This window comes from Molossus molossus, unplaced genomic scaffold (assembly GCF_014108415.1).
Source record: "Molossus molossus isolate mMolMol1 unplaced genomic scaffold, mMolMol1.p scaffold_m16_p_5, whole genome shotgun sequence".
In the NCBI taxonomy this organism is placed as follows: domain Eukaryota; kingdom Metazoa; phylum Chordata; class Mammalia; order Chiroptera; family Molossidae; genus Molossus; species Molossus molossus.
Genome location: NW_023425388.1, coordinates 48,626,753 through 48,641,418, shown reverse-complemented (window position 1 = coordinate 48,641,418; position 14,666 = coordinate 48,626,753). Strand labels below are relative to the sequence as shown.

At 37.2% G+C, this 14,666-nt stretch overlaps 1 protein-coding gene across 6 annotated transcripts in view; it reads right to left on the bottom strand.

The window, feature by feature from the left end:
* The window catches only part of YEATS2 (YEATS domain containing 2), a 99,041-nt gene that overhangs the window by 58,083 nt on the left and 26,292 nt on the right, over nt 1–14,666 (bottom strand). For all 6 annotated transcript variants that reach the window (XM_036242814.1, XM_036242811.1, XM_036242815.1 and 3 more), the window contains 2 exons: nt 12,397–12,642; nt 10,027–10,142 (listed from right to left, as the gene is read on the bottom strand). In XM_036242814.1, coding sequence (XP_036098707.1) covers nt 10,027–10,142; nt 12,397–12,642 — 362 coding nt within the window. The remainder of the gene's footprint in view (nt 1–10,026; nt 10,143–12,396; nt 12,643–14,666) is intronic.

Sequence of the window (14,666 nt, the reverse complement as noted above, 5' to 3'; positions counted from 1 at the left end):
CTCTCAGTAAACTGATTGTAGAGAGAACATACCTCAACATAATAAAGGCCACATACAACAAGCCCACAGCAAATTCAACAGTGAAAAACTAAAAGCTTTAGCCTTTAACATCAAAAACAAAACAAGGATGCCCCCTCCCCTCAACACTTTTATTCAACATAGTACTTAAGTCCTAGAATAGTAATTAGGCAAGAAAAAGAAAAGAGGCATCCACATCAGAAAGGAAGAAGTAAAACTGTCTGTATTGCATATAACATATTATATATAAAAAACCCTAAAGACTCCACCCCAGCCCTGGCCACTGTGGCTCAGTTGGTTGGGCGTCATCCAGTGCACTGAAAGGTGGCTCCAGTCAGGGTAGATGCCTGGGTTGCAGGTTCGATTCCCAGTAGGGGGTGAGAATGAGGCAGCTGATCAACATTTCCCTCTCACATTGACGTTTCTCTCTCTCTCTCTAAAAATCAATTAAACAATCTTTATTAAGCCTGACCAGTGTGGCTCAGTGGCTGAGCAGCAGCCCATGCACTAAGAGGTCACTGGTTCAATTCCCAGTCAGGGCACATGCCCAGGTTGCAGGCCAAATCCCCAGTGGGGGGGTGTGCAGGAGGCAGCCAATCGATGTTCTCTCTCATCACAGTTTCCATCTCTCTCTCCCTTCCTCTCTCTCTAGAATCAATAAAGAAAAAAATTAAAATAAAATAAAAATCTTTATTAAAATAAAAGACTCTACTGTTAGAATTAACAATTCAGTAAAGTTAGAGGATATAAAATCAACATAAAAATCAGTTGTGTTTCTATATACTAACAATAATCTATCAGATGAGAAACTGAGATAATTACACTTACAATAGCATCAAAAACAAAATACTTAGCAATACATTTTAACCAAGAAGGTAAAAGACCTGTACACTGAAAATTATAATACACTGATAAAAGAGACTGAAGAAGATACAAATAAATTGAAAAATATTCTGTCGACATGGATTAGAATAGTTAATATGTCATGTTAAAATGTCCACACTACCTAAAGAGATTTACAGATTCAATGCCATCCCTATCAAAATTCTAAAAGTATTTTTCACAGAAAAAAAAAAAAAATCCTAAAATCTGTATGGCAAGAACAAAGCTGGAAGCATCCCACCAACTGATTTTAAACTAATTACAAAGCCATAGCAATCAAAACAGTTTGGTACTGGCATAAAAGACACATGATCAATGGAACAGAATACAGCTCAGAAATAACCTCATGTATACATGGTCAATTAAAAAGGAGCTAAGATATACAATGGGGAAAGGATAGTTTCAAAAAATGGTGTTGGAAAACTGTACAGCTACAGTTGTCCTTGTTTATCACAGTTAATCCATTCCAGACTCTAGTGGTTGCACCTGGCATTGAAGGATTCCTGGGGTGCTCAAATACATAGGTTTATAGTCCATACATACAGTAATTTTAATTTTAACTGTAATACGGGGGGTGTATAATTGACTCAGACAACCAAGAGAACACTGTATCATTTTCACTGTCTCGATCAACATTTTTTTTTTTTTTTATCCTCATTCGAGGACACTTTTCCATTTTTTGTACAGACAGAGTGGGAGGGAGAGAGAGGAAGAGAGAGAGAGGGAAACATCGATGTGAAAGGGACACATCAAGTGGCTGCCACCCGCACGACCAACCAGGGCCGGGGAAAAACTGCAACCGAGGTACATGCCCTTAGCGGGAACCGAACCCGGGTCTCTCCGGACCGCAGGCGGACGCTCTAACCGCTGAGCCAAACTGGCCAGGGCTCGATCAACATTTTAATGAATATATTTGAAAAAATCGCGACAGAGTGAAGCCACGAAAGTTGAAGCTCGAAGTGGCGAGAGTCGAATGTATATGCAAAATAATGAAAACCCTAGCCTGGCTGATGTGGCTCAATGGTTGAGTATCAACACATGAACCAAAAGGTCGCCAGTCTGATTCCTAGTCAGGGCACATGTCCAGGTTGTGGGCCTGTTCTCCAGTGGGGGACATGCAGGAGGCAATGTTTCTATCTCTCTCCCTTCCTCTCTCTCTAAAATCAATAAGAAAAAAAAAAAACACCCTATCTACACCATACACAAAAGTCAACTCAAAATAGATTAATGACTTAATTTTAAGACTCAAAACAAAAAAAAACTCCTAAAAGAAAACATATGGCATAATCTCCTTGACATTAGTCTGGGAAATGAGTTTTGGATTTGAAACCAAAAGCAAGGGCAATAAAAGCAAAAATAGTAACTTTTGTTTTTTTATTTTTGGGACTTCATCAAAGTAAAAAGCTTCTGCACAGGAAAGGAAATCAACAAAATAAAAAAGCAACTTACAAAAGAGGAAAAAAATATTTGCAAATCATATATTTAATGAGTTCATATTCAAAATACGTAAAGGAACTCACAAAATCCAATTTAAAAATGGAAGAAATGACTAGACATTATTCTGAAGACGAACAAATGGTCAACAGGTACATGAAAAGGTGGTCAACATCACTAATCATCAGGAAAATGCAAATCAAAACTATAATGTGCTATCACCTCACAACTGTTAGAAAGGCTATCATAAAAAATACAAGAAATCACCTGAAACTAATACAAAATAATACTGAATGCAAATTGTAACTGAAAAATAAAATTTTAGCCCTGGAAGGTTTGGTTCAGTGGTTAGAGTGTCAGCCTGTGGACAGAAGGGTCTTGGGTTCAATTCCCGGTCAAGGGCACATACCTAGGTTGCAGGTTTAATCCCTGGCCCCATTTGGGGTTAGTGCGGGAGGCAGCCAATCGATGTGTCTCTCTCGCCCTCTCACTTCCTTCCATTCTATCTAAAACAATAATAATAATAAGTGAGGATTAACAAAAAAATAAAATAAAACTTTAAAAAGCACAAGAAATAACAAGTGTTGGCAAAAACATGGAGAAAAGGGAATGTCAATTGGTACAGACACTATGGAAAACAGTATGGAGGTTCCTCAAAAAATTAAAAAAAGAACTACCCCTTTTTTGCATATATATATCTATAGATATATAGATATATATATGCAAAGACAATGAAAGCAGGATATTGAAGAGATATTGGCACTCCCAAGTTCACTGCAGCATTATTTACAATAGCCAAGACAAGAAAACTTAAGTGTATATCAACAGATGAATAAAGATGTATTATATATACATATAATGAATATTCAGCCATAAGACATGAAAGAAGGAAGTCCTACATTTGTGACAACATGGATGGACCTTGGGAGCATTATGCTAAGTGAAATAAACCAGAAAGAGAAAGACAAATACTTCATGATATTACTGATATGTGGAGTCTAAAAAAAAGTCAAAATCATAAAAGAGTGGGAAAAAGGCTGCCAGGGCTGAGGGTTGGGGAAATAGAGAGAGGGTGGTAAGAGGCTGCTAACTTTCAGCTGTAATGCAGGATCTAATGTATACCACGGTGAACACAGTTGATAACATTGTATTATATAATTGAAATTTGCTAAGAGAATAGAACTTAATGTTCTCTCTCACACACACACTCAAAGATGAGTATGTGAGGTGATGATAGGTATATGAATTAACTTGACAGAAACCCTTTCAAAATGCATACATATATCAAATGATTAAAATGTACACTTTAAATGTCTCCCATTTTTATCAATTACACCTTAATAAAGCTGAAAACATTTTAATTAAGAAATGTAAATTGAAGCATAATTTAACAGCTATATCACCTAACCAAACAAAATTTTTGCAGTTAATATTTTTCTAAACATTGTTGGGGGGGGGGGGGTTGTATAAGGAGCATTCCCCTAAAGTTTGTTTTGTTTCCTGATTATCACTATGCAATTTTTAAAATTCAATCTTGCGCCCTGGCCAGTTTGACTCAGCAGTTAGAGTGTCAACCCGTGGATCAGAGTCACAGATCCGATTCCAGCCAAGGGCACATACCTCAATTTTGGTTCATCCCCAGCCCTGGTTGGGGTCATACAAGAGGCAACCAGTCCATGTGTCCCCCTCACGTCGATGTTTCTCTCTCTCTCCTTCTCTCCCATTCTATCTGAAGATAAATACAAAAATGTTCTCAGGTGAGAATTAAAAAATAAATAAAATTAACCTTGCTTTCCCTACCAAGAGGGTAGTAGAAATAAACTGATACATTTTGTTCTTGGGTTAGGGAACCTCTCCATTTTGGGTTGATTTCATACAGGTTTCAGGGTGCTAGAATTTTGGACTCTTCTTATTCCTATTCATTGCCACCCAGAATGTTGCAACTGGTTAGGTCTTTTAAAAGCCAAAACATGCAATTCCCTTAAGTCCAGCCCATGATAAAACTAGTATCTTTAGCCCTCCTTTTTGCAGTTGTTTTTATTTCATGAGGTGCCCTTACTACTCTCTTAGAAAATATGGTCATAGCCTTCTATAGGGTCATCTATGCCTATGGTTACCATTAGTGGCACAGTGGGCTACACTGTCTAACTTAGTTTTTATTCAGTATTCTTATCCAGTCTTGACTTTGCTCTTCCATATATAAAAAGCAGCCTATGAATTTCATGCACCCTGTCGAGATTTTAATGAGAATATTTACATATCAAATTGAAGAGAAGTGGTATCTTTATAATGCTGAGTCTTCCTATCTATGAACATGGTATACTATTCTATTTAGTTCTTTCATGTCTTTTATTTTTTATTTTATTTATTTATTTATTTTTATCCTCACCCGAGGACATTTTTCCATTTTTTGTTCAGATAGAGTGGGAGGGAGGGAGAGAGAGGAAGGAGAGAGAGAAAAACATCAATGTGAAAGGGACACATCGAGTGGCTGCCACCCGCACGACCAACCAGGGCCGGGGACAAACTGCAACCGAGGTACGTGCCCTTAGCGGGAACCGAACCCGGGTCTCTCAGTACCGCAGGCCGACGCTCCAACCGCTGCACCAAACCGGCCAGGGCCTTTCATGTCTTTTAATAAAGTTTTCATAGCTCTTCATGAAAGGCCATCATGTCTTTTATTATATTTTTATTGCTATAGAATATATGTGTGTGTGTGTGTGTATATATATAGATATGTGTGTATATAATATATATCTTTCTTTTTAAATGTTTTTATTGATTTTAGAGAGAGGGAGAAGGAGAGAAACATTGATGAGAGAGAAACATTAATATCGATTGGCTGCCTCCTGCACAACCCCCTTGCTGGGGTTCAAGCCCACAACCTGGGCATGCACCCTGACTGGGAACTGAACCAGCAACCTCTTGGTACATGGGTCAAAACTCAACCACTGAGCCATACTTGCTGGGCTAATAAATACATCTTTTAAAATCATGTTTTCTAACTTTGTGGCTGTCACACAGAAATAATTGATTTCTGTGTGATATTATATTCAACAACCTTGCTAAGTTCTCTCATTAACTCTAAAAGTTTACCAAAAATTGTTTTAGATTTTTTTTCTATTGACAATATTATGTTAACAACATTTGTTTCTTATTTTCTAATCCATATACTTTTAATTTATTATTATTTTTAAATGTTTTTATTGATTTTTTTTTAGAAAGAGACGAAGGGAGAAATAGAAACATTGATGAGAGAGAAACATCAACTGGCTGCCTCCTGCACACCCCCTACTGAGGATCCAGCCTGCAACCTGGGCATGTGCCCTGACTGGTAATCTGACCAGGACCTCTTAGTCCATGGGACAATGCTCAATCCATTGAGCCACACTGGCCAGGCTATACTTTTAATTTTCAAAATCTGATTACATTAGTTAGTATCTCTAAGAGCAATGTTCAATAGTAGTGACACTAAGCATCTTTGTCTTGTTCCTAATCATAATGGGAAGACTTAAGTTTATCACCGAGTATGATACAGGCTGTAGATTTTTTGAAGATTTTTTTTTTAAACCTCACCCAAGGACATTTTTTTGTTTTTTGTTCAAATAGAGTGGAAGGGAGAAAGAGGAAGAGAGAGAGAGAGAGAGAGAGAGAAACATCGACGTGAAAGGGACACATGGAGTGGTCGCCATCTGCACAACCCAACCAGGGCCGGGGACAAACTGCAACAGAGGTACATGCCCTTGGTGGGAACCGAACCCGGGTCTCTCTGGACCACAGGCCGACGCTCTAACCACTGAACCAAACTGGCCAGGACTGAAGATATTCTTTATCTGAGTTAATTAAATTCCAAGTCTGCCATGAAGATTTATCACACATAGATGCTGAGTTTTGTCAAATGTTGTTTCTGCATGCATTTTTTGAGGTGATCATGTGTTTATCTTCTTTGATCTGTTAATATGTTTATTATATTTATTTAATTTTAATGTTAACCCAAACTTGCAATTCTCGCTCATGATTACTTCTATAGTTACTGAATTCAGTTTGCTAAGGCTTTTGTTCAGTATTTTTCCATCTACATTCATAAGAATAAATGTCCTATAATTTTCTTTTCCTTATGAACTCCCTTATCAGGCTTTATTAACTGAGTTAGGATACCCTCATAATGTAAGTTGGTAAGTGTTGTCTGTTTTTCCCCCAGAAGATTTTGTACACAAATGGAATTATCTGTTCATTCAGCCTATAAAGCAATGTAAGACAAGTGGTTTGGTCTGGTATTGTCACAGAAATAAACTTACTTAGTAGTTCTAAGACTGTTCAAAGTTTTCCTTTGCCGAGTCACTTTAAGTTGTATTTTTCTATGAATTCTCCATTTCATCTAAATTTTCAAATGCACTGGCATAAAGATATACATAATTTCTCCTTCTCTTTAATAGTACAGAATCTGTAGTTATATCTTTTTATTTCTAATATTTGTCTCTTTTCCTTACTTAATGTCACCAAGTTTATATATGCTATGCTTACTTTTTTCCTCTAATTTCTTTGCTTTCCCCACTGCATTTTTTTGTCTAATTAAGACACTTAATTCATTAATTTTAAGCTTTCCTTCTACTATAGTCATTTAAGACTATAAATTTTCCTTTATCCCTTGAGTATTATCCTACAACTTTTGATTTTATTATTTAGTTTTGATTATTTTAATGTGATTTTTTCATGGCCTTATGAGATGTTGGAAGTGTTTTGAATTTCCAGATATATAGAAGTTGTCTAATTAACCTACTGTCATTGATTTTTAAGTTTACTGCACTAGTGGTCACAAAAAATATTCTGTATGATACAAGTCCTTAGTTGAAGCTCACTTTATGGCTTACTATATAGCCCATTTTCATAAATGTCCCTTGTATGCTTAAAAAGTTTCTCTTTTCGCCCTGGCCAGTTTGGCTCAGCGGTTGGAGCGACGGTCTGCGGTCCAGAGAGACCCAGGTTTGGTTCCCGCTAAGGGTGCGTACCTCGGTTGCAGTTTGTCCCCGGCCCTGGTTGGTCATGCGGGTGGCAGCCACTCGATGTGTCCCTTTCACGTCGATGTTTCTCTCTCTCTCTCTATTCCTCTCTCTCCCTCCCACTCTATCTGAACAAAAAATGGAAGTGTCCTCGGGTGAGGATAAAAAAAAAAAAAAGTTTCCCTTTTCATTGTTTTGTGTAATGTTCTACACATGTATACTTTATTTTTTTACATATGTATACTTTAGATCAAGCTTTGTTAATTGATAGTCCAATTTTTTATATTCATATATGTAGTTTGCATGATCTATCAATCACTGAGAGATGTACTCAGCATGGTAGTGTATTTGGCAATTTCTAATTGTGGTTCTATCAATTTTAAAATTACACTATCATTTAAAAAACTTTAAGACTATCTTATCAAGTAAACAGAAGCTTAGAATTTTTTTATCTTCTTGGTGAATAGAACCTTTTATCATTATATAATAACTGTCCTTACCTCTATGAATGATTTCGGTCTTAAAGTCTATTTTGCCTGATACTAACATGCTACACTGGTTTTCTTTTGGTTAGTTATCTGCTGACTATAACTCATCTATTTGCTTCCTTTTTTTTTTTTTAATTAAAAAACATTTTTTCTTTATTGATTTTAGAGAGAAAGGGAGAGGGAGGGATAGAAACATCAATTGGCCTCCTCCTGCATGTCCCCCACTGGGGATTGACCACAATCTGAGCATGTACCCTGACCAGGAATCGAACCAGCAACCTCTTGGTACATGGGTCAATGCTCAACCACTGAGCCACACTGGCTGGGCTTTTTTTTGATAATTTTAATAGAAGTTTATTTGAGCCGCCCTGGCCGGTTTGGTTCAGCGGTTAGAGCATCGGCCTGCGGTCCAGAGAGACCCGGGTTCAGTTCCCGCTAAGGGTGCGTACCTCAGTTGCAGTTTGTCCCCGGCCCTGGTTGGTCGTGCAGGTGGCAGCCACTTGTTTTGTCCCTTTCACGTCAATGTTTCTCTCTCTCTCCCTCCCTCCCACTCTATCTGAACAAAAAATGGAAAAATGTCCTCGGGTGAGGATAAAAAAAAAAAAAAAGTTCATTTGAGCCAAACTGAGGGCATATGCCAAGAGCAAGATCCTATTTGCTTACTCTCAATCAATATTTAGATGTCACTGATAAATAACAGACGTCTGAATTTTAGGTTATTTTCTCTCAATATAACAATTACTGTATTTTTAAAAACACTTTACAATTTTCATGGTAATCATTCCCTCTTTAGTTAAAATCCATGATTAATCAATATTTTAGTTCTAGCTTCTCTTTAAAAAATATCCCAAATCTACAAATTAGATATAATTGTTTGAAAATGTCAATAACTGTTTCTAGCCAATCTTCTTGTAGACTAATGGGTCTATCTAGATTTCTAGTTTGGGTTTTTTCTGGTCTAATCTGTACGATAGTTAAGACCCCAACTCTAACACTTCACATGAACTATTTAGTCCTCTTAGCTTAGATGAATATATGCTAACTCTAAAATAATCTATAAAACAAATCTAATAGCCTTAATCATATTTTATGCTTCTATTTAGATACTATTACATAAACCAGTAAGAATCTTTGTTTTTAGTATCCAGAGATTTTTGTTGTTGTTGTTAATCCTTACCTGAGGATATTTTTCTATTGAATTTTTTAGATGTAATGGGAAGGGAGGGAGAGAAACATCAATGTGAGAGAAACATCAATCGGTTGCCTCCCACACAACCCCAACAGGGGTCAGGGATCGAACCTGCAACCCAGGTATGTGCCCTTGACTGGGAACCTAACCCGAGACCCTTTGGTCAGTGGGCCAATGCTTTAACCGCCGAACCAAACTGGACAGGGCAGTAACCTGAAATTTTTAATGTACATCTTGTTTATTATTAGTGGTCCATCAACTGGGGCTTGGAAGATTTCCCCTCCATTAGCCCCCCGACCCAAATAATTATTTTAATTCCAAATCCTTTATTTTAATAATTGAATCTAATTACAATTTCCATAAATACACTAATTTATTCATCAAGCAAATATTTACTGCACACCAACTACAAAACAATTAAGACACCCAAAAGGGATTTCAATCTGATTTGGGGAAAATGTACAAAAACAGGAAATAATTATATTGAAGATTTATGATGTATTATCCATTCCTAGATACTTGGCAAAAATTTTAATTAACATTCACACAAGACAGCATGAGATCACACTGTTGAAGACAGCCCTTTAACTTAGAGGATCGTCTTCAAGACCTGTTCTGCAACCTTCAGCTACAAATTAAAAACAATTCAATTTGGGCAAACAAATAAACATTTTTAGGAACTACCTAAAACCCCCTAGGTTAAAACTAGGTCAGAAGAAGTCAAAAGTTCCTCCAAACTTATCCACTCTTACATGCTTGATGAAATACACCACTTGTGTAAAAACTCATGTCTTATTTTTATCAAGCACAATTCTACTCTATGTCAAAGACTAGCAGACACACTAACACAGAGTTCTCAAGTTTCTGGATCTTACTTATTTTTAAAACAACCAAGAGTTTGGAAAAAAAGAATTCCTGAGTCCTCCATCTACTGTAATACTAAGATAAGAATATGCCAGAGTTCTACTAACATAAACGAATAACTGAAAACGAGACAATTCAACTGGATACTCACTTGGATACATTGCCCACTACTATTGTTTTCTTTACAAAAAGTCGTGAAGTCTCATCTCCTGTAAGATCAGCATTCCGCTGCTCTGTTTTATGGGAGCCAATAATACTAGAAGTGTCCTGAAAGAAATCATAATTTTCATTTTCAATTTGGACAATTTTCAATAGGGAGAAACTGCAAAATCATACAAGGTATGAATGGAATAACTCAGAATTCTCTGGCACTGTGGCACCTCAAAGCATAAAAGAACAATTTTACTCTAATTTTTGCATTAGTTGAGACAAAATGTTTGTACAATACTAATTTCACCTGTGTGTATGTGTGTGTGTGTGTAATTGGCAGACACATCTGCTTCGTATATGCAAATAAGATATGGAAGCATACATAAGAAACTATTACAATGGTTACTTCTAGAAAATGGGTATGGGGAAAGGGCTCAATAGAACTTTCTTTTCAACCCTCTATGTTATCAAAACACTTTCAATGAGAAGTAATTTAAACAGAATGGTTCAAGTTTGACTATGGAGGCAGACTGCCAGGGTTTAAATCCTGGTTTTTCCATTTACTAGGTGTGTCACCTTGGGTAATTATTTAACTTCCCTGTCTCAATTTTCTCACCTATAAAAAAAGGAGGATAATAGTTTTACCTCACGTTTGTTTTGTATAGTTCTTAGAAAAGTACCTACAACATAGTAAGTACTAAATATTTGTTATATAAACATAAGTATGTAGATTACATAAAAGATGATAAATTCCGCCCTGGCCAGTTTGGCTCAGCGGTTAGAGCGTCGGCCTGCGGTCCGGAGAGACCCGGGTTCGGTTCCCGCTAAGGGCGCGTACTTCGGTTGCAGTTTGTCCCCGGCCCTGGTTGGTCGTGCGGGTAGCAGCCACTCAATGTGTCCCTTCACATCGATGTTTCTCTCTCTCTGTCCCTTCCTCTCTTTCCCTCCCACTCTATCTGTACAAAAGATGGAAAAATATCCTCGGGTGAGGATAAAAAAACAAACAAACAAACAAACAAACAAAAAAAGATGATAAATTCCTAAATCCAATGACCAGTACAATCTAAATTCTTTTTTTTTTCCCTCACCCGAGGACATTTCTCCATTTTTTATTCAGACAGAGTGGGAGGAAGAGAGAGGAAGAGAGAGAGAGAAAAACATTGACATGAAAGGGACACATCAACTGGCTGCCACCCACATGACCCAACCAGGGCTGGGGACAAACTGTAACCAAGGTACGTGCCCTTAGCGGCAACCGAACCCGGGTCTCTCTGGAATGCAGGCCAACGCTCTAATCGCTGAGCCAAACCGGCCAGGGCTAAATTCTTTTTAATTATAAAAGAAAAACATAGCTGGCCAGTGTGGCTCAATGAACTGAGCGTCGTCTCATGGACTGAGAGGTCTTGGTTCAGATTCCCGGTCAGGGCACATGCCCAGGTTTCGGGCTCAATCCGCAGTGGCGGGAGGGGCATGCGGGAGGCAGCTAATCAATGTGTCTCTCTCATTAATATTTCTCTCTCTTTCTCCCTAAATAAAAATATATTTTTAAAAAAGAAAAATTTATACAGTATTTTCCCAGAAATAATATTAAAAAAGACAAATCCAAACATTAAGAGCTCTGATTTTTGAGTGGTAGCATTATGAATGATTTTTCTATTCTTTTTTACTTTTCTGTAGTTTAAATTTTTCAGCAATGATGAATACATAAATTTATAATCAGAAAAAATTTTTAATTTCATTTTTATCAAAAATAAATCCACTCCTTGATGTCTGAGTATGTGGAAAACACCCTAGAAATGTCCTCTATCACAGAACATCTAGCTGAGAAAAGTCATTGATCTCATTTCTAAAGCCAAGTATCATACCAAGAAGTTCAGAGCAGCTTGAGATGGTTAACTCCACAAATTGGTAGGATCAAAGAGCAATAAATGGTTTTCAATCCTATTTATTATTCATCAAATTTCCTCCAGTTATTAAAGCATGTTAGAATATAAAGTTCCACAGAGGAAAATGCTGAAGGATCACTGCCCTTGAGAATAAACATGACAGAGTGGAAAGACCTTGGGGAAAGTCACAGCACTGCCAACTCCTCAAGGTTTATTTCAGATCTATGTGAGTGCACTAGGAGTTGTGTCACAGACAGGAGTCCTGAATTTTAAAATCAGAAACACATAGGTTTAGCTCTCAGTTCTGACACTTGTAGACATATATAACTTTAATTTCATTGAGACTCAGTTTCCCCAATCCTAAAAGGGATATAATTAACTTATTTCCCAGAGTTCCTATAAAGGTTAAATGAAATAACATGTGCATGCTCTAATAAATAATAGTTCCCTTCTCTTTTGGCTCCCTCCCACCCATCCAACTATACCCTTCCAGTATTTCGACTTGGTCTCTGTTCCATGTTGTTTGAGAGTCTTTCCTCTATATCCATATTGCTGTTATTGTCTTTGTCAGATAAGAAGTCATTGTGTTGAGATAAAGAATCACTTTCAGAATGATTGGCTGATGGTGTTTCTGATCTCTGATTGGCAGGAGATGATGACCTAGATGGTGATTCCAAAAATTTCTTGATAGCAGGATGATTAAAAACCATCGTATCACATGTCTTTGATCCCTGCAAAAGTGAAAGCAATCAAAACAAACATTAATCAAATTCATCAAAAGCAGGCAAAGTGGTCTATTCTAGGATCATGCTTAAAATCTCTCCACATCCATAAAATGAAGTCCAAACTCCTTGATGTGGTCTGAACCAACAATATAAGAAAGTGATAAATAACTATGGTCCTAACACTAAAGGCTAGAAATATAAATCCTCTGAAGATAAATACATAGTAACATATGGGAATAAAAATTTGAATTTAAAAAAATAAGTTTCAGCCTTGGCCAGGTAGGCTCAGTTGGTTAGAGTATCATCCCAATACACCAAGGCTTCAGGTTTGATCCCCAGTTAGGGCACATATAGGAAGCAACCAATGAATGCATAAATAAGTGGAACAACAAATTGATGTTTCTCTCTCTCAAATTAAAAAAAAAAAAAAAAGTGTTTCCCATGACTAAATACAATGTCCTTTATAATTACAGTAAAATAAAAGTTGGTTTTGAACATTAAAAAAAAAAAGTGTTTCACATCACAACAGCTGTGAATAAAACATTCCTATAAGAGTCCTGGATGGTTTGGCTCAGCAGTTAGAATGTTGGCCTGGGGACTGAAGGGTCGCGAGTACGATTCTGATCATGGGCACATACCTGGGTTGCAGGTTCGATCCCCGGCCCCAGTCGGGGTCATATGAGAGGCAACCAATCAATGTGTCTTTCTCACAATGACGTTTCTCTCTCTCTCTCTTCCCCTTCCCTCTCCCACTTCCTTACACTCTCTCTAAAAATCAATGGAAAAATATACTCAGGTGAGAATTAACAACAAAATTTCCTGTAAGAAATATAAAAATAAAAAATATGTGCATATGTTCAATGCATAGGTTCCCACATAGGAGACAAATGTTGTATAGAATGCTTTAAAATGATTAATACTGACATAAAGTTTGCCCTCAGTTCATTACTGAAACCCAGAGTATTTTTCTGTGTCTTGTTACTTGCAAACAAAATACAGTATTCTGTTATATAATGTGATACACTATAGCTACATTCCTAGGAAGCCCAGCTCTTAAAAATCGTGCTATTAAAATAATTGTTTTAGAAAGAAAAATGAGCCAGAGACTAATGTTTCAGAGTCAAAGCAACAAAGTTGTTGAATTTCATTAATAAAGTTATCTTTTGGGCCCAGCTGGTGTGGCTCAGTGGTTGAGCGTTGACCCATGCACCAAAAGGTTGCTGGTTCGATTCCCGGTTAGGGCATGTGCCCAGGTTGTTGGCCCAATCCCCAGTGGGGGGCATGCAGGAGGAGGCCAACTGATGTTCTCTGTCATCGATGTTTCTCTCTCTCTCTCTCTCTCCCTTCCTCTCTCTCTAGAAACAATAAAAACAAAAGAATAAAAATAAAAATAAAGTTATCTTTTGGAACTATGAATGTATTTTGTTAAAACAAACTAAAAATAATAAAATGGCAGATCTTATTTTTTAATCCTCACTCGAGGATATATATATATTTTTTTCTATTTATCTTCAGATAGAGTGGGAGGGAGGAAGAGAGAGGTAAAGAGAGGGAAAGAGAGAGAAACATCAACATGAGAGGAACATATTGACTGGTTGCCTCCCGCACGACCCTGGCCAGAGACCAAACCGCAGCCGAGGTACATGCCCTTGGCTGGAATCGAACTCGTGACTCTTTGGTACACGGGCCAATGCTCTAACCACTGAGCAAAACCGGCCAGGGTAAAATGGCAGATCTTATAATTGAATACGTCCTAATCAGAATATAACAAGATAAAAGTCAGTGTATTTCTAGACCATAAAATAGCACAACTCAAAATGGCTAGTAGTAAAGAAAGAAAGAAAAAATAAACAGAACAAAACATTAAATGAATAACCAGCTCTTCAGGTAGTTAGTTAGTCCTATGTCATGCAACCACTGGATCATTATGTATCTTGCTGAATCCAACAGCAAGCCACATAACAAATGACATCAGAATTTGTTCTGGGTTAAACAGTGTCTCCCAAAAATTCATGTCCACCCTAAACCTG